Genomic DNA, 27803 nt, shown 5'->3' on the forward strand with positions numbered 1-27803 from the left:
GCTATACAGCCTGGCTAAATGAGATTGGCAAAGCCAATAGTCGAGATCTGTTGGCTTTGCCAATTCTTGTTAATTGCTGTTATTGTTAGTTGAAGGGTACCCGAGTTTTACTCCGGGCGATGGCAGAAGCCCGCTCCCCCCCCCCTCCCGCGCCCGTCTGTGAGGATAGGAGAATCTATTCTCCTGATCCGCACTGTGTAGCCCCCCTCCCGCCCCCCCCCCCCCCGCACACTTCATCTCCCTGTGTACGCAGAGGGCCTCACCTCTCCCCACACTCCCGGCCCCTGTGATGGCAGAGCCCCGGTGTGTGTGCAGAGGACCCTCCTCCTTCTGTTTACACGCAGGGGCGCTGTGACCCTTGTAAAGGGAGATGCCCCCCCCCCTCTTGTAGAATGGCAGCGTCCTCCGTCCAACAGTTGTCCCCTTGTGCTTCTGAGAGCTCATTCTGTTGCGCCAGTGAAACTCTATCCTTCTTTCAAAGTCCCCCAGAGGTCTCTGAAGTGGCCGAGCACTCGACACAATCAAGCCCTCTGGGAGCAGGGCCTGGGAATCTGTTGACATCCCGCCTGTGAGTGCAGGAGCGGCCTGTGGCTGCCTGTGAGTGCAGGAGGCGGCCTGTGAGTGCCTGTGAGTGCAGGGGCGGCCTGTGAGTGCCTGTGAGTGCAGGAGGCGGCCTGTGAGTGCCTGTGAGTGCAGGGGCGGCCTGTGAGTGCCTGTGAGTGCAGGAGGCGGCCTGTGAGTGCCTGTGAGTGCAGGAGGCGGCCTGTGAGTGCAGGAGGCGGCCTGTGGCTGCCTGTGAGTGCAGGAGGCGGCCTGTGGGTGCCTGTGAGTGCAGGGGCGGCCTGTGAGTGCCTGTGAGTGCAGGGGCGGCCTGTGAGTGCCTGTGAGTGCAGGAGCGGCCTGTGAGTGCAGGAGGCGGCCTGTGAGTGCCTGTTGGTGCAGGAGAGGCCTGGGAGTTCAGGAGATGGCCTAGAAGTAGGGAGGCTGGGGGTGGGGGAGCGGGGGCGGACGTCTCCTAAACGTGCCCCCGTGGCCCATTCTGCCTGCAATCTCCTATGGTGCTGGACTGGTTTAAACATGTTTGCCACATTTGATTTTGGTTTCCAGGAGGACCCTGAACATGTGCGTTACACCCTCCATTATCCTGCATGAAAGATAAACCTAAGCACCACCTGTATCTTAACTTGACCTCTAATTTGCCCACATACACATCTCACGCACACACCTTACACCATGCCCCGCAAAACCCACTTACATACAAACACAGGGATTGTCCACACCTCAGATACACTTAACATACCAGTTGGACACGCTAACCTCATACACACACAGTATCACACGAACAATGCCCTCACACGTTCACAACACACACCAGTTGCAATCCACATCCAACCTCTGGTATCCATGCGCCATCTCCCCCTGGCTCTCCAGAGCTCCTATGCCCCCGGTCCTCATCCCTGCAGCAGCGGGGCAGTCCTAGGCTTGACATGAAGCGCTTCTGGTCAGTGGCGCTGGCACGGACGAGCTGGTTCAGAGACTGGCCAGGGTGAGTCCATGGCTGGATGGGGCTGGTGGTGGTGGGCAGTGCACGCTGGCAGAGGGGGTGCTTGCTGTGGGGGCTCGGCAGCATGGGGGGGCCTGGGTGTGCTTTGCCTGCCAGATCTTTGGACTGGGATGAATGTGTGACATTGATCCACATTCTGTCCATCATTGTTGTGTTTGCAGTTGCCTGCATGCTCGGGCACGTTGCTGTGCTCCGCTGCCCCCTGCTGTACAGACATCTAAAATATACCTCCTTTCCGTTGTTGGCAGAGACGCGCATCCTGGGCCCGGCGTGGCCTCTCAGGCGGCTCCCGGCCCGACTCGCCACACCGAAGATCCAGAAGAATGGAGTGGTACCCACAAACCCTCCCCGGAGATGCACGGGGAGGATGAAGCCCCTACAAGCCCTGCGATGCCCTCAGCACACCCAGCGGCAGAGCCCGCCGCGCCTGGCACCATGCTTGGACCCTCATCGCAGACATGTGCCAGCGGAGAGCCCGCACCTTTCACTGGCACTTCCGGGTCCCTGGAGATAACCCAGGACGGACAAACAACACCAATGGACCAATCAATGGGGAGTCCTGCAGCTCCCGCCCCGACAGGCAATCACTCCGAGGCGCAGGGAATACCCAGGCCCCTGGCAGAGGTCAGGCCCGTGGCAGAGGTCAGGTACATGGCAGAGGTCAGGCCGACACAAGACACCGCGCAAGCAGGCCGCGGGCGAGGAGGGCAGCCACAGCCGAGGGAACAGCTGCCCACGAGGGAGCAGCCGGCCTGGGGTCCCGCTGGGGATCAAGTGCCCACCGGGGAGACCCTCCCGGCTCCAAGGGGCGGCAGAAAAGCAACTGCGGGCCTGGACGCGGCTCAGACCGCAGATGGGGCCGGGGAGCCGCCCAGGAGCCAGGCGGCGTTAATCCGGCGTCAGAAGACAGCAGGGCCGGCCAGAGACAAGCAGGCGGGCCTCGGCACGGTAACTCGGCTAAATGAAGGTAATGAGTGCGGAGAGGGCGTGGACGCAGCCGTGGGCCTCGGCCCGAGGGAAGCAGGAACCAGCGAGAAGGAATCTCGGCCCGTGAGCCCAGGCGCCCCACCCCGGCCTGCAGACACCCCTGGGGGGACGAAGATGGACAACGGAAGGGACGCCCGCCCCGTCGGACCAGGTACCCAATCTTTCTTCGCAGGCCTCTTCCCTGAAACAGCAGATATTCTAGAGGCGGTGACGATAAAAAAACGAATGGAAGTGTGCCCTCGGATGCAAGGTCACAGCTCTGACCCCGGAAGTGTCTCTCCTCAGCTGCCCATGATCCCTCGTGACCCGGCAGAGCTTGCACTGGACCTGGCATGCCCAGAAGGGTCACCTCATAACAGTAGAGATGGTTCCTTGCACCAGACTGGCCTCCCACCTTACCCAACGGGTCTCCCCTCTCACCCAACAGGTCCTAAGATTCACGAGGCAGGTCTCCTTCCGCACCAGGCAGATGCCAACCCTCCCCTAGCAGGCGCCGAATCACTCTCCCCTCTCCCAAGAGGCCTCTGTCCTCCCCCACCTGGTTTCTTCATTGACCCAGCAGGTCTCCCCCTTGACCCGGATGTTTGCAAGCCTCATCTGGAAGGTCTCCAGCCTCAAATGGCAGAAAACTGCCCACTCCTACCAGGTCCTCACCCAGCCGGTTTCATCATCGACCCCGCAGGCCTCCCCCTTGACCCGGTAGTCCTAGACGGTCCCCGGTCTCACATGGCAGGTCTCCCTTCTGTCTCCACAGACCTCCACCCTTACCCAGCAGGTTTCCAAGGGGCAGGTGATCCTCTCCAGAGGGACAGAAGGCCCTCAGACGGACAGATTCAGGATCTCAGAGGAAGTGAAGATGGCGATATCCCTATGAAGATGTTTGCCCATGTTTTGGATGATCATGGAGGGAAAGAAATGCTGGTGCACCCTCAACCCATGAGTGTGTCCCTGGTGGAGCAGAAGGCATCAGGAGGCCAAGCCAGTGAGAAGGGACTGAATGATCCAAGCAAGAATAGCATTCAACAAAGGACACTGGAAGAAACTTTGAAACATGAACCCGAAGGCAGCACCACAGAAGAGGGTTCATGTTCAGCATGGACTGAGATGGGAGAACTGCCACCAGGAGAGTTGCTAGATGCCAAAAGGGTGCCTTGGCACACAAAGGACTCGCAAAACACAAGAAAGAAAATCCGATATGGAGTCTTGGGTGATTGTGAACAGACCGGAAGGAGCCTGACCCAGGAGGGGTCAACGTTAAAGATGTGTGACCTGGCTGGAGAACAGTCCAAGCAGCCTGGGGAGAACCCACATTCAATTTCTGATTTTGGGGTCAACAGTGAACAGGAGCATGGATCTAAAACCATCTCCAGCGAACAGTGCAAGCCAGAGTCCAAGGAGGATGCGAAGAACAGGCCATGGGGACTTTCAGTGGGTGTCAGTGAAAGAATAGAAGGTGAGGGACAAATTCACCAAACCTTAGGGGAAAGACAAACAAGGCCCTCAGGAGAGGAAGCTGTCGTTGCCTCAGAGCTCAACCCACCCGTTGATAAGGCTCATGCCACGACCTCAAAACTTCACCAACCTTCAGACAAGGGACTGGCCACAGTCTCGGGTGAGGAATATGACACTGGCTTGGGACTTCAGCAACGCACCGGAGACAGAAGTGCCACTGCTGCAGAAAGGAGACATGCCATGGACCCAGAAAAGGGACATATCAAGGCTTCAGGATTACACCCACCTCCAGAACATGAACATGCCATTGCATCAACACTGCTCACAGAAAGCGGTCATGGCACAGCATCAAAATTCCAAATACCTCCAGAGGAGGCTTATGCCGGTCCTTCAGATCACCATTCTCCTGGACAAGAACATGCTCAGGCTTCAGAAATTCACCCATCTTCTGATAAGGAACATGCCACAACCTCAGAACGTAACCTGCCTTTACATAAGGGACATGCCATGGCTCCAGAAGAGAGAAACGCCACAGTTCCAGGGCAGGTACTCATTACAGTTTTAGGAGAGGGACATGGCACAGCATTAGGAGAAGGGCATGTCACTATCCCAGGGGAGGAGCAGGCTGCAGCTTCAGGAGAGGGACAAACTGCAGCCATTGGAGAGGTACAGTTCCAGGCCTCTCAATTTAACATGCTTCAGGGAAAGGGATATGTCACAACCCCTAAACTTCTAGTGCCTTCAGACGAGGGACTTCAGCAACTTTCAGGAGAGGGTCAAACACTGACACTAAAGAAGGGCAATGATGTGGCCATGAAACAAGGTGACACCGACTCAGAACTACAGCCTCCTACAAGAAATATCCATGGCACAGCCTCGAAAGTGCATCTAACTAGAGAAGAGAAGCATATCGTACCTTCAAATTTTAACCCACCAGCAAATGAGAAACACCTAAGGGCATCAGGAGCAGAAAAGGCTGCATCCGCAGCAAAGCTTCTTCCCATGGCCTCAGGGAAGGGCTGTGAAATAGCCTCAGATGTTCACCCTCCTTCAGAAGAGGGAAACCCTAAACCCTCAGAACATCATCGGTGGCCATTAGAGAGACATGCCATGGCCTCAGAGGAGGTATGTGCCAAAGCCTCAGAACTTCACCCACCTCCGGTTAATGATCACGCCACAGCCTCAGAACTAGCTCCACCATCAGCCAAGAAACAAGCCACAGCCTCAGAACGTCATCCACACACAGAAGAGGGCCATGGCAGGCCTGCGGGGGAGGGAAAGGCACCCGACTCAGTAATGGAACATAAGAAAGAGTCAGGTCTTCCTCTGCCTTCTGTTGAGAGGCAAGCCACAGCCTCAAGAGAAGAACATAAAGCGTCAGAGCTTTACCCATCTTTGGATGAGGGTCGCGAGGCAGCCCCGGGAGAGGGGCATGCCAAGGCCCCAGAACTCATCCTTCTTTCAGATGATAGGAAAGTTACATCCTCAGAACTTCTATTGCTTTCAAAAGTTGGGCCTGGGATGGTCTCAGAACTTCCCCTATGTCCAGATAAGGGGCTAGTCACAGCCTCACCTCTTCACCAGCTCCAAGGAAGGGGCTTGGTCACAGCCACAGAAGTGGAACATACCACGACCTCAGAACTCTCCCTGCCTTCAGGTGAGGGTCAAGAAGAGGGACCTGCCGGGGCCTCACGAGAGGGGCAAGACAACGCCTCTGAGGAGGAGCACTCCAGAGCCTTAGGGCTTCACCGTTCCCCGGATGAGGAACATACCCCAACCTCAGAACTCCAGCAGCCTTCCCCCGAGGAGCACCATCTACCCCCATGCGGTGAAGAGACAGCATCAGGAGAGAGACGCGCAGCGGTGGGAGAAAAAACCAGAGTACCGGTGGAGCCAAATACCGTACCAATGAAGAGCGATCAAGAGCAAATGGAGAAACTCTCGGTAGCCGGACAGCTCACGGTACCGAGACTGGACTTAGTACCAGGGTTGCTCACAGTACCAGGGAAGGGAGCAGAACCGGGGAAGCTCACAGTACCAGGGCAGGACACAGTACTAAGGCAGGACGCAGTGACAGGGCAGCTCACAGTACCCGGGCAGGATAGAGCACTGGAAGAGTTCACAGTGCACGGACAGGGCACAGTACCAGGGCAGTTCACAGTACTGAGACAGGACACATCACTGAGGCAGAACACAGTACCAGTGCAGGATGCAGCACCAGGGAAAGAGATGGAACTGGGGCATCTCACATTACTGGGACAGGACGTAACCCCGAGACTGGGTACTGCACCGGGCGAGAACAGGGCACTGGAAGAGGGCAAAGCACATGGACAGGTCACAGGTCTGGGCCAGGACACCACAGCAGTAGGTTACGACAGAGTACCAGTGCAAGGCACAGCACCAGAGAAGACTACAGAAGGCCAGGACCTAGAGGTAGGGCATGAAAAAGGTCTGGGTCAAGACACAGTACCACGGAAGAGCACAGTACTGGGAAAGGATAGAGAACCACGAGAGGGCGCGTTGACGAGGCTTGATACAGTACCAGAGCAGGGGAACACAGTATTGGGGCAGGGGGACACAGGCTCATGTGGTTCTCAGAACCCTGGGGCAGGCTTAATTCAGGAAGCAGGAGGCTCTCAAGAAAGTACAACGCCGGCCACTCTGGTTCCTCTGCAGATGTCAGAGTCCACGCCATCGCAGGATCTTATACCGGAAGAAGCCAGCAGGTTGACGGTTCCAGAAGTCCCTCGGGGACCAACATGCAGCCCAGACCTGTTGCTGCCGGCTCCCCGCGATGCCGCATCAGAGGGGGATTGGCTGGGCACAAGCAGCACACATACAGGCCAAGCTGGAGAGCCAACATTAGGCAGGCCACAAGAGGACCCGTTGAGGCCTGAGGTGCTTCTTCCTCAGGGCGACGGAGCACCAAGTGCTGAGACCCACCAACCAGACCTGGAAAGATGCACAGAGCCGCTCGACACTCACGAGGCCTTCGCCCCCAGAGGTAACAAGGGACCGCCCGTCTGTGGTGAAGGTGAGCAGATGAAGGGAAGTTTCCAGGACAAGTGTCTAGCCATGCAGACAGATGAGCTCTCAGCACACGCTGCGGACGATGAATCCCATCAGGGCAAGCCTGAGGTCCAGGGAGAGGCTTCCAGGGCAGGGCAGCAGGGGATGCCCTTACTGCACACCTTGCCTGCAGCACCACATGTGGGGGCCATTGGTGCTCTTCAAAGCAGCCTCTCAGATAAAGAATGTCCAGCCCCCATGGAGGCTCATGTGGAAGGGAAGCCAGGCCCTGGCATACCGGAGAGCTCTGCACCTGATGAGTCGTCTGTGGGCACCATTCCTACCAACGCCATGGTGGAATCGCCCAGCAGCCCGCCACCACACGAGGACCACCCTAGTCACCCTCTGGTTCCACCACCAGCTCTTTCTGAAGTCTTGGCCTTCACTGTTCATCATGACAACCGGCTGCCAGGAAACCTCGGAAGTGACATAACTCTCCTTGGAGACACCCATAATCCTTCTAAAGGCACAGTCTTCACTCTGCTTCAGGACAACCAGCCACCAGGAGTCCATGATCATCACAGGACTCTCCAGGGAGATCCCACTGAACCCCTCTTGTTCGTGGGTGACGCTAAGGAAGGCCTCTCAAACAGAGATGAAAGGACTGATGCTCCAGCCCAAGCAGACGAACCTAGACAATCAGCAGCTGGCTCAGATGGGACCTCGGGTGGTCTTGTGTCAAGAGATAAGTCATTTTTAGAGGGTTCTACAAAGGTTTCTTCAATGCCCACTTCTCCATCTGGGACAGTCAAGTCACAGCAAACGTGTTCTCCTGCGAGACATGTGGAGAACATTTGTGAGACTTTAATGGTTACTCCCAGCAGAGGATCCCTTTCTGACGGTGACAGCAGGCCGCGGCATGAGAGCCCAGCAGAGCCAATGAAGCCACCAGAAGTATCCACAGACGCCACTGGACGAGCTACGGATCGAGTAGAGGAACTTCCATCCCCCAATAAGAGCACATCACCAGGGTCATCCACCAGCCTGCTGCAGCCAGTCTGGGAGCTGTCTGGCCTCCTCTCTAGTACAAAGTCTGAGGCTGGCCGCAGGGGTCCCACAGAAAACATCTTTAGGGAGCGCCTCGCTGTAGACTTAACTTCATTTTCAGACCACATGGAAAGCATCTTTTTCCCAGGGAAAGAAAGTCCTGAATCTCTCAACAAAGCAGAACATGAGTCACGGAAAGCCACAGAGGGAGCTTTAAAGAAGCATTCTCAAGATGTACGATCTGATCTGGGAAATGCTAAAGATGGCTACAATGGTGATAAGGAGCTACTAGGACTTCCTAGGGACCATTCACTCTCAGAAACATTTTCATTCAGCGTGCCTGGTCTCGTTAGTGGAGACACCGTAGCCTTCTCTGAACAAGCCAGGTGGACCAGCTCACCCACTTCTGCCCCTGAGGACATCATCCTAAACAAAAATACTTTGAATCCACAGCCTCCCTCACTTGTCTGTCAATACCTCAAGAAGGAGCCACACAAGGCAGCCAGTGAAGAGCAGCTGACGACTAAAGGCGAAGGCCAGGCTGACCTCCTAGAACCACTTTCACCGCCATGCAATGCAGGTGGAGAGGAACAAAGAAGTGTGGAGAAACCCCGTGAGATTGAAAACAACTTGTGCACCCCAGCCGCAGCCCTTCAAATGGGTGAGATAGTTACAGAAAAGAAAGAGGGTGATAAAATGTCAGGTCCCAATTCTGGTGCAATTGCAGAATCAGTGCCAGTGGTGAAACCAGGACATGGAGAAGAGATAGAGGCCTGGAGTTCTGATCTGAACCAGGTGCTTTTCCCGGACGGATCCTCAGAAGATGCTTCCTCTGTTGCAGGCCCCAAGCCAGAGCATCCGTCCTCAGCACCCTCCATTGCACAGGATGAAGGTTTGCCTCATGGGAGCCATTCTGAGCAGCGCATAGGGCGAGATGGGGCTGGTGGTCCCAGCTGCCGTCTCCATGAATTTGCTCGACATTTGACTCCTGATACAAGCATGAATAAGGATGTGGAAGGAGCACCCTCTGAGGGACATTCTCAATGCAGCAGGGACTCTAGCATTACTCATGTCAATGGAATAAATCCATCTTTGGATGTTTCTGCAGTTGCAGACAGTGGAGGCCTCTGTGATGTAATTTTATTTGAAAAAGATCAGATGGTGTTGACTAAAAGCAAGCCTCCAGCAGAGCCACAGATCGATGCTCAGCTGGGCGAAGGAGACTCCAGGGCTGAAATTCATGTTGAGCCTAGAAATGGAGATGAGAAAGCTTTAAAGCAGGACTACAACTTAGTCACGGTGAGGGACGACATGGCAGGAACTGGCCATGGAAAGGTTTATCCCACAGATGCTCTGATGGATGAGACGGCAGAGACCAGTCTAGAGGGAGCCCTGAGCTACAGCAAGGCAGGGCCAGATCCAAAGGATGTCAGCGTCCTGGGCATTATCAGTGGTGGAGGCGCAGGGGGCAGTCCCACGGGAAACAGCATCATGGCAGGTGCCCTGGTTGACGGAGGAGCTGAGACTTGCTTGAAAGGAGACTGCAAACCGAGCACCCTGACGAAGGACTTGGCAGGGACCCTCTTATGCACCCTAATGGGAGACCATTCAGGAGCCACTTCAGATACAGACCCTGTCCTAGACACCGTCAGTGATACCAAGGCATGGACTCGTGCAGAGGGTGACTCAATCCCAGGTCTTCAGAGGGATGAGACAAAGGACCGCACTGAAGCTGTTTTTGGGGCTTTCATCATGGCTGACAGTGGCCCGCCGTGTGGAAGTCTGAATGGGAATGCTGTAAAGACGGACGATCTTTGCTCTGGAGTACTAGCCATGCACGGGAGCGGTGATGATGGAGGAAGTTTCAAAATGGAGTCTCTCGACACGCCCAGCCTGGTTACACACGCCGTAAACATGAAAAGGTACTGTATTTCAAATAATTATATATGCATCTGTCATGTTGTACCTCTCTGTTAGTTAAGCTCTGTACACAAAGGTTCTTATTGATTGGATAATTTGGGTTTTTATGAAGAAAAGCATAAAAAGTGGGCCTTTATCCATAGGGATATCTTGTGGGGACCATAATTAAACAATGATGTTCAAAGGCCGCCGGAGATGGAACAGGTTTCTCAGTTTCTTCTTGGTACCACCATCATATGCACTGTAAAGTAGTATGAGAATTCAACCAGAAATGAGTGTCTTTAGTCATCGTGTTCCAGATATACCACTGGATTCTTTTAGCGTCTCTGAATTGGCATACTAACCGTAAAATGGGTTGAAAGGGTTAGAAATAATGCCATAGGAATGCCTTACTGACAAAGGACAATCTTCTGCAGTATTTTGGGATCTTAATATGGATTTCTGATCAACTGATAAGACATCTGTTGTTATGAAATAAGATTGCTGCCCGATTCTCTGTGTAATCATTCAGATTTGCCACAAAGTCTACCATTTGCTACATAATTTGCAGATTCAAACGAAAAAATATATTTGCAGCCCAAACTTCAAACATGACTGTAACAGCTGCACATGTTGTACAATACAGCTTCTGACACGTTTCATATGTGCAGAGACACCTCTCCTCTGTTGATTGCTGCATTCAGGAATTAAAGGGATGAAAGTTATAACCGAACTGCATTGATATTTCCACTTTATAGACTGTTAAGGTTTGGCTACAGTTAGAAACAAAACCCATACATATGTACATTTAATTTAAACAAGGTGGACAGAATGTTTCTGACATTAAAATATATTGATGCGCTATTCATAGCCTGTGAAAAACAAACAATTGTTCCACTCAGCACAAAGCAAGCCCACCTGTACACACTTCTTGTGATTTAAGGTGTGCCCGCTTTGATTCTACGCATCAACACTGTGCCTTCAAATTTAGGTTTCAGTCTCTGGTCGTGGTCTACAGCCACTGGAAACCTCTCTTCCCAGCGAGACACAACCTTGCAGAACAGCACTGCGCATTCCGGATTTGATTTGTACTTCTCCCACTATCAAGCCCTGTTAAGTTTCTAGACACCAGACAGAGATGTGAATGGACGATTTTTAAAACTGAAAACCCCCTTGAACTGACTGCTGCACTTCGAACACCATGATGTATACATGAATAGCTGCTATATGAGGAGAATCTTCTGAACGTGAAGTGAAGTCTCGCTCAAAAAACGATTTCTTTTTAGAAGCATTTAGGATAGCTTTTGTTTCTCTTCATATTAAAAATGCGAAACTAGCTGCATACTATGCCACACAAATGGCTTTTTATGCCACATAATTTATATTTTGCTCCATAGTTTAGTGCTGCTTTCGATTGAGCTTGAATGTAGGAAACTGAAATTAATATTTCCTCAGTTTTTGTCAACTGAGCTGTCTCTCTCCTCTGTGAAGGTGGTGGCGTGCTAGAATCCAGTTTCCATATGGTACACGGCGCCTATGGCGCACATTGGCATGATGCCAGTTTCCAGGAGCCCGGAGTAGTCTGGCACACATCCGGTATCACACGAGGTGGCACGCGCCTCCGGGCATCGGTGCGACTGCCACACCCGCGGGCGCAGCTCCTTCGACTTGCCATGGCGCTCATCGGTGAAAAGCGCTCCAACTTCAGCAGGGCCCTAGAAGAGGGCAACATACATTTAAGGCAATTTTTCAATTCTAGGTTTACCCAGTTTGGGGTCCTGTGGAGGGAACCATAGCGGGCGGAGGGAGGGCTCTTCTTCCGGTGTGGCGGTCGGCGTCCCATCCGCTGCCGAGGCACTCATGTTCGGGGCTCTCCCGCACTGCGCACCTATGGATGCCTCCCAGTGGGGTAACATCCGGCTGGGCAGGGCGGGGGAAGCACCACTTCCGCGTGACTAGTCATGCCCCAGGCGTCTAGACTCGGTGCCACCGCTTTCCTTGTAATCGGATCCACTCCATCCACTTGAAACAATGCGTCCTATTTGGAGACCTCGGATGCTGCAGTGCGACCACCCACTAGGAAAGCTGCCCAAGTGTTACCACAGCCAGCCGACCAATGCACACACCTGCTCCTTCCGTCCCCCCACATATAGGATAGCACGGGCACACTTATACACTTACCATTGACATTTATACGGCTACCCTAACTATTTACACAACTCATTTCAAGCACCGGCGAATCCATCAACATATAATTAAATTCATACACCTACCCCCAAACATTTACACACCATCCATTTAAGCACCAGGCCACACTCCCAAGCAAGTGTATAGCCTACGCAGGTTACACACCGCTCTCACACATTTACAGACGGTGTTCGACCATATACACTACACCTAGAATGTATACATCCGTACCAACTACTTTACACGCCCATTGTTAGCATTTACTACCCATCTGCATCCAAACCTGGTTAAAAAGCCACTACTCCCTTGTAATAAAAGTCCTATATTTTCCTGTTATAATTATGGACTGACAACTCCAAGCATGCTTAGTTCAGTTTACCTAAACATTAAAAACAACAACCAAAACGGGCCTTGACGGAAAGTTACCCTCGTGGCATTGAGAGCCACTGGGCCGTTGTATCATATATTGATATTATAACACCCTTCAAAAGGTCGAATCCTCCCTCGTCGACAAATTGCATCTATGCCAGCCGTTTGCACCCAGAATAGTGGGCAGATCGCTACTTTTAGCTTGGATGACAATTGGTTTAATTGAAGCTAATTAACTACAATTCCCACAAAGCATTACATTGTTAAAGAGAAGTCCCAGACTGTCCCAGCATCCCGTTGACACAGAGCGATCTGCAACCAGAATGCCAAGCACCGAGCTCGCACTCAACTGAGAAGGTCAATTACACACTCACATGTTATTTGCAACCCAGCTGCTGCGCTGCAACAGGCCTCAGACACAGCCCCGTGTGCACTTGTTGAGCACAGCACGCCCAGCGTGTCTGCCTTCTGCACAGGGCGTGCTGCAGACTGTGGCACTCAGGGCTTTGAAGTACACTGGTTTAAAGGCCCCTCCAGCACCTACCGCCGGGCCCCACCCTCGGCAGGCCCCGGCAGGCAGGGCCCCCGCCTGGGAGCGCAGACATGCCAGAGAGCATTCCTGGGAGCCAGCCCGCCCGGGCCAGCAGCCGCCACTCCGGAGGAGCCTGGGAGGAGCCTCCCCGGGACGGGCATCTGTGCGAGGAGCCCGGGCCCCGCAGACCTCAGTCACTCCGGAGAGCCCGGCCCAGGCCCTGCCCGATCCCTGCCCCCTGGTCCTGCCCCGCCGCCGCCTCCAGGACGCGCCCGCGGCTCCGCGCCGCCCGGGGTAGGTGGAAACAACTTCAAGAACCGGGTCTGAGACGTCTGGGGCTGGGAGGAGACCGGAGAGGAGGAGGAAGAGAGGGCAGAGCTGTGATGGAGGGTGGGAGGAGGAGGAGGGGAGCAGCGCGGGAGAGGGGGCAGTGCGGCGCCGGGGAAGGGAGTAAGAACCCTGTCAGTCCTCGCAGCCCTCCCCGGGACAGACAGCCGCTCCGGCCGGAGACTGAGACAGGAAACCCCGCTGACTTCAGACTGATCGAAACACACTCCAGAGTGAGTGAGTATCCGTGTTTGTGTCTGGGGCTCTGCTGTGTGCAGGGGTCTGGCTGCGCGATGATGTCAGCGTGGGATGGATTGGTCATGTGTGTGGCTTAGCTGCTAAGCTTCCACCACATACCACGCGTGACTGCTTCAGACAGCCGAGGCTTTTTAAACTAACAGCATCTTGCATTCTGGGGATTGTAGTTTAACTTCTGTCAAAATACGCCCGAGCCTCAATTCCGACCCGCCAAGTGTTGTTGGATGGACAGCTGCAGGTGTCACGCAGGAGACTGACCATGTAACTTCTGTTGTTTGGCCCTGTAAGACGGTGCGAGTGTGTGCTCGACAGTACGAGACAGCGAACGCGTGTGAACCTGTGTTTTAAGAGTGATAGTATGTCAGTGCGAGTGTGTGTGTTAGGTTTTAACACTGCGAGCACAAGACAGCGTGTGTGTCAGAAACATGAGTGCATAGGGCTGTTAAAGTGGCTGTGACAGTGAATGTCACTGCCTGACAGTGTCTGTGGCAGCGTGCCGCAGACGAGATCATCTTATCTTTTGACAACGTTAGACGCAGTGCTTAATTTGTGCCGGTGTTTGCAACCGGTGGGCATCGACACTGAGTTTTGAGGGCCCAAACTTAGTTATCATCATCAAAGTTTGACCCCAAAGCGACAGGAAGAAAAGGGAGAAAACATGAGGAAATCAAGGGAAGGCAAACATCGACAAAGGGAGGAAGTAGGGATGGAATAAGAATGCAATAGTGAGACAAAGTGTAGGGTAGAAATCAAAACTAGGCAACTTCTGCACTTGTATATTTATTTTGACAAATTAGGGTTTTGTGAGATTGTAATTGCATTTAAATAGGATTTACTACCCCTGATGTGGAGTTGAAGCACTTTACACAGTACTGTTCCCGAACTCAAGGTTATTGATCAGTTTCGTAATATTGGTTATTGTTAGTTATTGATTGGGATTAGTCTTCTCCGCTCAGCAAACCATTCCATGCATTCATTCTAGTTTCTTGGTGATTATATCAATAAAAGTTAGGGTTGATCATTAGTTGGGGGTGGGAGTATGTGCGCTCATGCAGATGGTTGGTGGGATTGACAGATTGGATTGAGGAAACCTTAGAATACAGGGATATGACTGTCAACAAAGGAGAGGCTGTAGTCTTTGTAACGTGCATGTGACTTTGAGAAGGATGTGCTCAGAGAGAGGGTGGGGGCGTACACAGGATGGAAGAGACGGGGAGGGCCAGTTCAAAGAAAAAGGAGAGGAGACAAAATGAAGTAAAGGTCAGTTTCCGTGCCGGATTTAGAAATTATGTGAACACCCTTGGTGGTTTGCGTGGGTACTGGGGAGTGCCTATGGTGAAACCTTCAGAACTGTGAGGCGCTTTCATAGGGTCACAAATTACTTCACTTTATCTGGACAAATAGGCCTCATTAAGAGTGGGACATTAATGGGAAATATGTGACTTCATGTCCCCTCCTCCAATGACCCCCTGAATCCGGTCTATCTCGCTTTTGCAGGTTTTCACCTCTGCTTTCTCTGTAGAGTGTATCTATCACTGTTACTGCACATTGTGGTTTTGGACACCTGTTGCCTTTTGAAGCCAGTTCTGAGTTTTCCCTAAACAGTGGAGAATAATGCGTGGTAACGGCCTTTGTGACTGGGATTACTACACCGTTTGCCCCATGTGCACTGTGTTTTCTTAATAGATTTCTCCAGGTACTACCGGGAGTGTTTTGTGCAGTTAAAATCCCTGGGATTTAGTCCAATGTATCTTAAAACCGAGCACAAACTCTGTATGCATTCAACTTTAAACCTATTACAGGGTTGCGAATGAGGCTGTAGTGCATGCGACGATGTGTGAGGCGACTTGTAACATTCATTTCAAGTGATGAGATGTGCTTGGTTGTGTGTATGACATGAATGTTTGTGGTGTGTTAAAGTGCTTTGGTGCGGTGTGCCAGTGAGCGTTTGTGTCAGTGCATTGTCTCTTGGTTACTGGGCCCACGTCTTAACAATCTGTTGACTGTCTTACTCAACCACACTTGGGGAAACATGGCTGGCTGTTTCATCCCCTGTCTTTTGGTCTACTTATGCTTGTAGCAACTGTACCTCAGTTCACACCTTTCTCAAGGAGGAGAAGGTTCAGCTGTATATTCATTTAGTTTTTTTTTTTTACAAATATGTACTATAACATAACGTGTATTTTGTAAAGCCACGTTCATCCGTAGGCAACTTGGTGCTGAATTATTTTTAATTATTATTAACTAGCATTTATAAAGCACATGGCTACCCTGAGGCATCCCAGCGCTAGTGGCAGTTCAGGCTGAAAAGAGAAAGCTAGCAATCACTGTTCTGGAATAGCCATGTTCTAAGACCCTTCCTGAAGGAGAGGTGGGAAGTTTCAAGCCGGAGATTGAGAGGGAGGGAGGGAGGGAGTTCCATAGTCAATGTTACTCATTTTATCTACCTCAGGTGGATGAAAGGCTGAGTAGACCCGCCAGGATTAGAACCTATGACCATGAGGTCAAACACAGGCCCCTGCAGTGGGTGCATTAGTCCACTGAGCCATCAGACCCGACAATCCAAGACCAGCGTTGTGAAATCTGACATAAAAGAACCCGGCCAGCCAGTGAACGATACAAACTTGAATACATTTATTTCCGAGCAGATAGAAATTAGACTCAATGTAATTAGGAAGGCAAAACAGTATGTATTCAAGAAGTATCATTGCTATGTGCTTCTAGTGCATACTAAGCAAACAACCTGCCTAGCTCGCACTTTACAAGTTTCCTGACTTTTATCGGTTAAAGAACAGAAATAGAAAACTTCTCCAAAAATGTTATTCCTGCTAGAAGGCCATTTAGTCCATTGCTGCTGTATAAGTCCATGGAAATCCAACCGCCTGCGAGAGGTGGTTTCTAGGTAGAAAGAGAAGTCGGACTGCTTCTTTGTCATCTTTCGGGAGCCATGATGGTTAGTAGCAGCTGCTAGCCAGTGCTTTAGCTGTGAATTAAGGATGTGAACACATTGCTGCCTTGAACTTGACTCTAAGGGCCTCAGTAGGTGTTACTTGGTAAAAGGAGCCTGTAATAGTGCAGTGGCAATTACTGATCCTACCAGATCTGCTTATTACAGTGTGCAGTATTACCATACATTACTGCAGTTTCCCTCATTCCAGGCACTTTCCTCCCAGGTTAGGGAAAATATCGCCTGTCTGGGTTTTCCATTGAATTAGCTTTCCTAACTCAGAAAAAACTCTAATTTATGGCCGAATCGGGTTTTATGAGTACCTTGTAAAGAGGGGCTGGCCGACTTTGCCCCTTTCACCACTCGGGTGTCTAGGAGACGAGAACCATCCAAACTTGGAATGGACTCCTCTTCCAGAGAGGACAATGTTGAATAGCCGATTGAAACCGGGCGGCAGTCGAATTCTCAGGAGCGACAGCCGAGGTTGGTCAAATAGCGAAATGCCTCCATCTTCTCTGCGTACATCTGCTGGCCACAAGGCCATCACTCGACTCCGTAGACTGACCATAGAACAAAAGTAGAGAAATTGTGTTATTCTAAGGACAGAAGCCACAAACCATTTTAACCCTACTTTCTCATCTGAACTAGGGTTACAAACACGCTGACAGGTTTAGAGGTTAAGGGGATTATGACCTATTTACCACTGGAACACCATTCTGTTGGACCAGACCAACACTACAATACCATTTACCGGATAAGCGCTTTGTTGCTATTGGTATGGTGATGAAGCACTATATAAAATCCCATAACAGCTGCTATGTCTTGCCTGCTGCTTGAGGAATGAAGAAGGAAAGTAAGATGTCTGCCAGGCACCTGTCACGTTAACAATTCAAAGACCACACAACCATGCTGTTTTCCACTGGTTTATTATGAGTGACAGTGTCAATGTATGTGACATTGTCCATGTGTAAAACTGCTAATCTCTGTCATGATGCAAATATGTGCAATGGTGACAGTGAGCATGGATGAGATTTATTGTGCATTTGTAGAGCAGGGGTTGTGCTCCTGACAGTAGAAGTGTGTGTCCGTGTCAGTCTATTCGACAATTATGTGTGGATGTGTGTGCAGTATTGTGAACATATCTGACCCATGGACAATTCACTTGTAATGAAACCGAAAAGTTTTGTCTTCTTGATTTATGGATCTGGTATTTTTTGAACTGGACTGTTGCTCTCTACCGCCTGCTTGCTGCTGCTGAGAGCCTCTGGAAAGATAATGTTTTGCCTTCATAGATTATGAATCCCCCTCTTGAGCACCATGATAGTTGGAATGGGCTTTAGTTATCTTACCCGTTATCTCTTAAGCACAGGGGCATAGGTTGGGGGTTGGGGGGTGTTCTACCCCCGAATCTATTTTCTGATGAAAAGTTGTGTACATGTGCTTTCAGTCGGGTATGGTGAGCTGATTGTCAGATTTCACCTGGAATTTTTGCATACACACACTGACAAATGGTTGTATGACATTACAACGCATTCTAATACATCGCATGCCATTACATCGCGGTTTTTACAACGCAAGTCGTTACAATGAATTGCGTTGGACGGCGCTGGATTCAGGAGTAGTATAATTTACTATTCCAACTCCAGTCTACATACAGTAGGGAAGGTGTTGGATAGTAAATTATACTATTCCTTGTCCTAGAGCGCCATCCAGCGCAAGTTGTTGTAACGACTTGCGTTCTAAAATCCGCGATGTAATGGCATTGCGATGTAACGACCGCATTGTAAACGACGTTTCCCCAGACAAATACGCACACACACACACACACACACACACATACTCTCATCACTTTTGAAAGTACTAAAATATATTGATTATTTTACAAAATATTGTTTTCTCTCATTCAGTACCCCCACCAATCCGCTTTCGTCCCCCTTTCCACTGCCCCTTCAGCCCTTTTAGTGTGCCATGCTTCTCGTATAATTTTTAAAACTATATAACTGCGTGATTTTTGGGAAATCTGAAGCTCCCCCACCCCTCACCCCCCCAATCTTACTGACCAAGCTACGCCCCTGCATGAGCGATTCCTTTGTTTTCCCCCAGCCCTTCTCGATTTTCATTCTCATTCTGCCTCCGCCATGAGCGGCCGAATACATGGCGCTGGGGCTCAAGATCAGAGTTCCCCTGTCTACTCTAGAGATTCCCTGCAGATGCAATGAACACTTCACCTCTTCTGCTCTTGCAGATTTGCATTGGCTCCCTGTCAAGAAGCACACCGTTTTTAAGACTGTGCTTTGTACACAAAGAACCATCAACAACTCGGGCTCAGCTTATTTGAGGTCTAAATATGAGTCATATGTTCAAATGTATTCCTTGCACTCCTTCTCAGGCAAGCTAGTTGAGACCACTGTATCAACATGATGTGCATTGAGGGTTGCTCGCTCTCTTACTGTCAACCAGACTAGGATGGTGTAGGAAGGTAGAACCCTGACTATGGTTGCCCCCAACTTTTTGCCTGGTGTTTTGCTGGTTTTCTGACTTAGTTGACCTGGGGCCCTGCTATTCAGGACCCCAGGCCTACTGCTCTCTCTGTAAAATGGATTCCATGTACCTTAGGTACATATCTAAATTGGATACTGAGTCACCTTATCAGTCCCTGTACAGTGTACCTTAGGTACCCAGGGCATAGGTGTACCCAGGGCCTACCAGGGGCTGCAGCATGTATTATGCCACCCCTGGCTGGCCATCCAAATCTGACACAACTGGCTGCTTGACAGCTGGGGCAAGGTGGTGTAATCACCCTTTGCTTTAGATATAGTATACCTATATCTAACCCTAAAAATGGACACACAGATCTCCTATCAGTCACTCCTATAGCAGGCCTTAACAATCCTGAAGGCAGAGTGCTTGGAATCGTGTGAGATGGTGCTCTAGCATGAGCTGAGCCTGTCTGCGGCTTTCGGGATCCATCCCTTAGCCGTTTCCATGATATCGCATACCATATACTCTTAAGTGCATTATAATCCTCGCGGTTATGTGCCAACTCTGGTATCGCTTTATCAAAACATGTCGAGTAAGGTGTCATACGAATTGGAATACTAACCCCTCGCCAATTCTGGCGACGGGGTTAGCATTCCACCCTTCTAGAGGGACACGACATGCATGTAACCTATAACCCGGTTAAAAGTCAGACAGAGCCTTAGCATCCACAAAATGGATGCTGCCACCGAGACACAAGTCTGCCCTCCTGCTGCTGGGAGTCCTCCCAGAGCAGGAGATAAGGACAAAGGGTTTCCTGCCAGGGGCGGTGCCAGCACCGTCCCAGACAGGGTTTTGTGTATTGTAGGTAGGCAGGGCTTTAGAGGAAGGTGACTGCACGTGGCACCCCGGTGCTCACTGTGCATAGGCTGGCTGGAACCAGTTCCAGGGTCACTCCAGACCCTGTGCTGGGGAAAAGCCCGCCAAGGAAGTGGGTGTAACCACCCCCCTCCCAGTCCCACCCATAGGGCAGGACTTAGTCGCGTGCCAGCCCCTTTTTACAGGATAAAGGTAGAGACTGGCCCCCTTCCAAATCAGATCATCTTTGAATCCTGAAACTACTTTCCACGAAAGGAACTCAAGACTTCTTCCTAAGATTTCTCCCTTGTGACTAAGGAGTAGTCACCCTGCATCCGCAGGCACCATCTAAGAACACTGCGGTCTGCTGCAAGTCCTTCCTCCGGAATCCGACTGCCCAGCTCGACGAGAACCGGCTTCCCTGGCACCTCTGACCTCTACCTGCATCATCAGTCACGCTGAGATTCGTGGGTGTGACGAGACCTCGAGGGACCGGCCATCTTCAAGACTGCACGACTTCTTTCCAGCAAGCCCGCCGAGTGAATTCCTGGTGAGTGCTTTGGGGTCCGAGAAGCCCCCCACCCTGAGCAGCTCCAGCACCGAAGAGCAGCCCCCCAGCATCTCCACGATCTGCGTGGGGCCCTTCTGCTTTTTACTGCTCACCGCGTTGTTTGGCTACTAGCCCGCTGGCTTGTGGCCTTCCTGACGACGCCCGACGACATTTCTGCTGCTAGCCTGGTTGCTCCAGACTGGCCCTTGCTTACCTCCATCGGAGAAGTACCCTGGACCCTCCTGGTCCACTCAAGACGCCATTTTAGGTCCACCGCGTGGGCCTTGCATTTGCCAAGACTTGTTGCCCAATCCTGGGTCCAGCGACGTCGACAGCAAGAACCTTCGTGGGACAGCTCGCACCTCCATCCTGGTCGCCGACAACGCCTCCTGGTCCGAGAGACTGCAGAGCCCAGCAGCGCCCACTCACCTGACTGCGGTGACTTCGCCCGGTGCCATCCTGGTGCCCACTTAATCACTGGCTAGTGATTCAAGAACTTGGTCCCCTCTGCTTTCAGGTTTTCTTCTTCCTTGATCCAGGCTTGGATCCATCGAACTTTTCTTCACTGGTCGCCTGCCAGCAACTTCTTCCTTCCAGGCTCCTGGTCCGGCAACGAGATCCCCGACGTCTTTTCAGACCTATGCAGCTGCAGCCCCTGGGCTAGGTAACTTCGGCACTTCGGTGTCCCAGCATAGCCTCACTATCCTAGGGTCAGGATCCACTGTCGTATTCTTCCTACCAGGTCGGGTTCGCCCGTGAACACTAACTTTGCCTTTACTAGCCTCCATAGACTTTGTCCCGCATCCCGCGTGAGAGTGCACACTCTGCACCCGAGTCCCCTGGGTCTCCTAGTAGTAATCTAACGATTCCCTAGTCCAGTCCTAGCGATTCCAAAGCCTATTAGAACTGTTACTTACCTGCTAGTAATTCGCATTCCACTTTTAAAGTATATGGTTTTTCGTGCCCCTCGGGCATTTGTGTATAACGTGCTAACTTAAGTATTTTCGTAAGAGTTTTGTTGTGTGCCTAGCACCCTGTCCTCATAAAGAGCACAGGGTTGTTGTGATTCTAATAAATACACTGTTTATTTTCATAACACTTGTGTGGTGTCCTTTCACTGGGTGTTCAAGGGGTAATGTGATGGTAAAACAGCTGGCTTAACACGCCCTCTAGAGTCTTAGCCTTAGACTGCTCGTATCCATGCTACTAGGATAGCTGGTCTATAAGGTTGACTTACAACCAATCATCAATAAGGGTTGTTTGGACTGATATATAGTGATCACTAGAATAGTGAGCACTGCACATCAGGCCAACTTCTCACATTGGTGAGCAGCGGTTGGGATTTGAGCTTGCTGTTGTTTTACCACACATGCCCTAAGAATATCTTGTGAAAGATCACATAAGTACTAAAGGTACATATAACTTAGCTTAGAATACTCAGAGTTCTACTGAACCAGCTGTTGTAGCTCCTAGGGCCTAGCACACCCTAAACTACAACTCTAGCAAGGGATCAGTAGGCAAACATATAGTGTAGGTAAGTGCACCACTTACACCTCACTAGAAAAGCATGTCGACTGAGGGGGACGCTACTGAGACTCCCCAGGTCAGTGTTGACCCTCCACAGGTCACTTCAAGATATGCAGCTCTCAGTTTTCAGGAGATGAGACAAATCTGTGTCTCCAGGAAACTGAAGCAGGGGTCTAACCCCACCACTCCCTTTCTGATAGGTCTCTTAGAGACATATGATGCCAGAAAGCTTTCTCAGTTACATGAGAACATGCCAGCCTTAGAGGGAACCTCTGGGGATCCAGATCTCCCCAACACTGATTCAGCAGTTGAGGAGGAGGATCAAGAGGAACTCTCTGGGGATGAGGTAGACAAAGGTCTTGAGGTAGTCAGAAGGCTAACCAGGGCCAACTTAGACTTACTTGGGCTAGGATCTGGGGGACCCCCAGTACTAACCCGAAGTGGGCCTAACCTTGGAGTTAGGAGAGATAGATCTCTTTCTAGGGACTCCATTAGATCTCTGCACTCTAATGCCTCTTCTCAGGGGAGAAGGAACTCTCCCCAGAGGAGATTGACTTCCCCTCAGAGAAGAGAGCATGAAGCAAGGATGAGACAAGCTAGACTGAGGATTGAAAGGGAAGAACTTGCCCTGGCCAAAGAAAAGCTTGCATTTGCTAGAGAGCAGAAAATGAGTGGGTTAGCTCCCACTGGTGGCAGCAATCTCCCAAGAGATAGAGAGAAGGGTTTAGATACTAAACACCTGACTAAAATAGTGCCCCCCTTTAAGCAAGGGGATGACATCCAGAAATGGATGGCTGCTCTGGAGAGGGCCTGCACTGTGCAGGGCATTCCCCAGAATCAGTGGGCAGCTATACTGTGGCTCTCCTTTGATGGCAAAGGTAGAGATAAGCTCCTCACTACTAGAGTTGAGGATGCTAACAATTACCAGGTCCTGAAAAATGCACTGGTTGATGGGTTTGGTTTAACCACTGAGCAGTACAGGTTGCTGTTCAGAGACACCCAGAAAACTCAGTCTCAGGACTGGTCTGACTTTGTTGATTGTGCCACTAAGGCTTTGGAAGGCTGGCTACTGGGTAGTAAGGTTACTGATTTCAAGGGATTGTATAATCTAATTATGAGAGAGCAAGTCTTAAATAATTGTCAGAACCAGTTATTACACCAGCACCTGGTAGACTCTGATCTGACCTCTCCACAAGAATTGGGTAAGAGGGCAGACAAGTGGGTCAGAACCAGGATTAGGCCCAAGAACCAAGGTGGTGACCAGAAAAAGGAATCAACCAAGCCTCAAGAGAAGGGTGGGAATAAATCTCCAGATCAAACCACATCAGGGCCCCAAAAATCCTCTGAGGGGGGTGGGTCCCAGAATCCTTCCAACAACCAGAAGAAACCTTATTGTTATCCCTGTAAACAGGTGGGTCATTTAAAAACTGACAGCAGTTGCCCAAAGAATAACAATAAGGAAAACATACCCCCAAGTAACATTCCCAAACCTCCTGTTACTACTAGTAGTAATCCCCCAGGTGGTGGGAGTGCCCCCAAGAATTTGGGTGCATTTACTTTGGGAGTTCCTGGGGACTCTGGCCTAACCAGGTCCCCAAACTTAGATACTCTTGTCTGTGAGACTGGCATGGGGTTTGCCAACTTCACAACTTGTCCCAACACTTTGAGCAAGTACAGACAGGAGCCCCTCATCAATGGTATAAAAGTTGAGGCCTATAGAGACACAGGGGCTAGCATCACTATGGTGACTGAGAGTCTAGTCCCCTCAAGGCAACTTTTACCTGGTGCCACATACCGTGTGACCAATATTGATGGAGTACAGAGAGATCATCCCATGGCAGTGGTCAATCTCAGCTGGGGAGGTGTCACTGGCCACAAGAGAGTGGCAGTGTCACCAAACTTGCCTGTAGATTGCCTACTGGGGAATGATTTAGAGCTCTCAGCCTGGGCTGAAGTAGAGCAAGAAACCCATTCTAAAATGGTAAATACCCATGGTAAGGTTAGTGGGGCAGTGGTAGCCACAGCCCCAGTCCAAGATGTCCTCCCTGAACAGGTCAGGAGGGTTGTGCCAGTCACTACCCAATCTCAGACAACTTCCTTCCCAGAACAGGTTGTCAAGGCTGTCATGGTAACAGCCCACACCCAAACTGAGCCCCCTCCTGAAAAGGTTGGGAGAGTTGTGATGGCCACAGCTCAAACTCAGACAGATGACAGTGTTGTGAAGCCTGAAACTATGGATCACTCCACTCAGACAGAGAGTATTGAGGAGGAAGAGAAATCTCCCTCCCACCAGACTTTAGGAAAGGATCAGCCTCCTCAGGGAACTGATCTGACCCCTTGTGAAGAAACTGCCACAGAGGTAGTCAGGCCTAGCCTGGCAGAACCCCTGATGTCAGTGGACCCTTCCAAGGTGGGACCCAGTCTGGAGCAGGTAACCTGCCCCTCTCTACCCTGCCTCAGTCAGCCCAGGGCTGTAGAGGTCAGGGAGGCCAGTGTTGGACCCCAAAGGGCCCCCTGTCCAAAAGAATTCCCCAATCAGCAGATTAAGGGCACTGAAGCTAGTAGACCTAGCCAAGTGAAAATAAGACACACTCCTGAGGGATCCCCCTTAAAATTAGTTAGGGACCTCCCACAGATGGACACTGTTGGGCACAGCCAAACTTGGGACCTGAGGGCCCCAGACCTGACCTGTCCCTCCAGTAAGCCAAACAGAGGGACCCAACCTCCAGCTGTAGGTAGCCAGAGGTTGACCCTGAGAGCCCAAAACAACTCAGTCTTGGAAAGAAAGGTCTCTATGGTGGATGATGATTGGAGGAAGCTGAGCCCAAAGTTAGTGGAGCCTCACTTCAGTACTCCATTTCAGCACCACAGGTAGAGATTCCCTATGGTGGAGACCCTCAGACACCCTTAGGGTGAGGGATTGCTTAGTGGACCATGACATAGGGGGTAACCATGCCAGTGCTGGTACTTCCTTGAATGGCCACTTAGGCAATATAGGCTTACCTGGACAAGGATAGCCTTATCTCCTTTCGTTTGGGGGGGGTTATGTAGGAAGGTAGAACCCTGACTATGGTTGCCCCCAACTTTTTGCCTGGTGTTTTGCTGGTTTTCTGACTTAGTTGACCTGGGACCCTGCTATTCAGGGCCCCAGGCCTACTGCTCTCTCTGTAAAATGGATTCCATGTACCTTAGGTACATATCTAAATTGGATACTGAGTCACCTTATCAGTCCCTGTACAGTGTACCTTAGGTACCCAGGGCATAGGTGTACCCAGGGCCTACCAGGGGCTGCAGCATGTATTATGCCACCCCTGGCTGGCCATCCAAATCTGACACAACTGGCTGCTTGACAGCTGGGGCAAGGTGGTGTAATCACCCTTTGCTTTAGATATAGTATACCTATATCTAACCCTAAAAATGGACACACAGATCTCCTATCAGTCACTCCTATGGCAGGCCTTAACAATCCTGAAGGCAGAGTGCTTGGAATCGTGTGAGATGGTGCTCTGGCATGAGCTGAGCCTGTCTGCGGCTTTCGGGATCTATCCCTTAGCCGTTTCCATGATATCGCATACCATATACTCTTAAGTGCATTATAATCCTCGCGGTTATGTGCCAACTCTGGTATCGCTTTATCAAAACATGTCGAGTAAGGTGTCATACGAATTGGAATACTAACCCCTCGCCAATTCTGGCGACGGGGTTAGCATTCCACCCTTCTAGAGGGACACGACATGCATGTAACCTATAACCCGGTTAAAAGTCAGACAGAGCCTTAGCATCCACAAAATGGATGCTGCCACCGAGACACAAGTCTGCCCTCCTGCTGCTGGGAGTCCTCCCAGAGCAGGAGATAAGGACAAAGGGTTTCCTGCCAGGGGCGGTGCCAGCACCGTCCCAGACAGGGTTTTGTGTATTGTAGGTAGGCAGGGCTTTAGAGGAAGGTGACTGCACGTGGCACCCCGGTGCTCACTGTGCATAGGCTGGCTGGAACCAGTTCCAGGGTCACTCCAGACCCTGTGCTGGGGAAAAGCCCGCCAAGGAAGTGGGTGTAACCACCCCCCTCCCAGTCCCACCCATAGGGCAGGACTTAGTCGCGTGCCAGCCCCTTTTTACAGGATAAAGGTAGAGACTGGCCCCCTTCCAAATCAGATCATCTTTGAATCCTGAAACTACTTTCCACGAAAGGAACTCAAGACTTCTTCCTAAGATTTCTCCCTTGTGACTAAGGAGTAGTCACCCTGCATCCGCAGGCACCATCTAAGAACACTGCGGTCTGCTGCAAGTCCTTCCTCCGGAATCCGACTGCCCAGCTCGACGAGAACCGGCTTCCCTGGCACCTCTGACCTCTACCTGCATCATCAGTCACGCTGAGATTCGTGGGTGTGACGAGACCTCGAGGGACCGGCCATCTTCAAGACTGCACGACTTCTTTCCAGCAAGCCCGCCGAGTGAATTCCTGGTGAGTGCTTTGGGGTCCGAGAAGCCCCCCACCCTGAGCAGCTCCAGCACCGAAGAGCAGCCCCCCAGCATCTCCACGATCTGCGTGGGGCCCTTCTGCTTTTTACTGCTCACCGCGTTGTTTGGCTACTAGCCCGCTGGCTTGTGGCCTTCCTGACGACGCCCGACGACATTTCTGCTGCTAGCCTGGTTGCTCCAGACTGGCCCTTGCTTACCTCCATCGGAGAAGTACCCTGGACCCTCCTGGTCCACTCAAGACGCCATTTTAGGTCCACCGCGTGGGCCTTGCATTTGCCAAGACTTGTTGCCCAATCCTGGGTCCAGCGACGTCGACAGCAAGAACCTTCGTGGGACAGCTCGCACCTCCATCCTGGTCACCGACAACGCCTCCTGGTCCGAGAGACTGCAGAGCCCAGCAGCGCCCACTCACCTGACTGCGGTGACTTCGCCCGGTGCCATCCTGGTGCCCACTTAATCACTGGCTAGTGATTCAAGAACTTGGTCCCCTCTGCTTTCAGGTTTTCTTCTTCCTTGATCCAGGCTTGGATCCATCGAACTTTTCTTCACTGGTCGCCTGCCAGCAACTTCTTCCTTCCAGGCTCCTGGTCCGGCAACGAGATCCCCGACGTCTTTTCAGACCTATGCAGCTGCAGCCCCTGGGCTAGGTAACTTCGGCACTTCGGTGTCCCAGCATAGCCTCACTATCCTAGGGTCAGGATCCACTGTCGTATTCTTCCTACCAGGTCGGGTTCGCCCGTGAACACTAACTTTGCCTTTACTAGCCTCCATAGACTTTGTCCCGCATCCCGCGTGAGAGTGCACACTCTGCACCCGAGTCCCCTGGGTCTCCTAGTAGTAATCTAACGATTCCCTAGTCCAGTCCTAGCGATTCCAAAGCCTATTAGAACTGTTACTTACCTGCTAGTAATTCGCATTCCACTTTTAAAGTATATGGTTTTTCGTGCCCCTCGGGCATTTGTGTATAACGTGCTAACTTAAGTATTTTCGTAAGAGTTTTGTTGTGTGCCTAGCACCCTGTCCTCATAAAGAGCACAGGGTTGTTGTGATTCTAATAAATACACTGTTTATTTTCATAACACTTGTGTGGTGTCCTTTCACTGGGTGTTCAAGGGGTAATGTGATGGTAAAACAGCTGGCTTAACACGCCCTCTAGAGTCTTAGCCTTAGACTGCTCGTATCCATGCTACTAGGATAGCTGGTCTATAAGGTTGACTTACAACCAATCATCAATAAGGGTTGTTTGGACTGATATATAGTGATCACTAGAATAGTGAGCACTGCACATCAGGCCAACTTCTCACAGATGGGCTCCCCATTGGTTTTAAGTTTA

General features: G+C 51.3%; 1 protein-coding gene across 1 annotated transcript in view; it reads left to right on the top strand.

Annotated features, from left to right (window-relative positions):
* Positions 1 to 27803, top strand: part of TACC2 (transforming acidic coiled-coil containing protein 2) — a 393192-nt gene that overhangs the window by 156087 nt on the left and 209302 nt on the right. Inside the window, exons 7-8 of the mRNA XM_078643946.1 lie at positions 1813 to 5372; positions 6006 to 9981. Coding sequence (XP_078500072.1) covers positions 1813 to 5372; positions 6006 to 9981 — 7536 coding nt within the window. The remainder of the gene's footprint in view (positions 1 to 1812; positions 5373 to 6005; positions 9982 to 27803) is intronic.

This window comes from Lissotriton helveticus, chromosome 5_1 (assembly GCF_964261635.1).
Source record: "Lissotriton helveticus chromosome 5_1, aLisHel1.1, whole genome shotgun sequence".
In the NCBI taxonomy this organism is placed as follows: domain Eukaryota; kingdom Metazoa; phylum Chordata; class Amphibia; order Caudata; family Salamandridae; genus Lissotriton; species Lissotriton helveticus.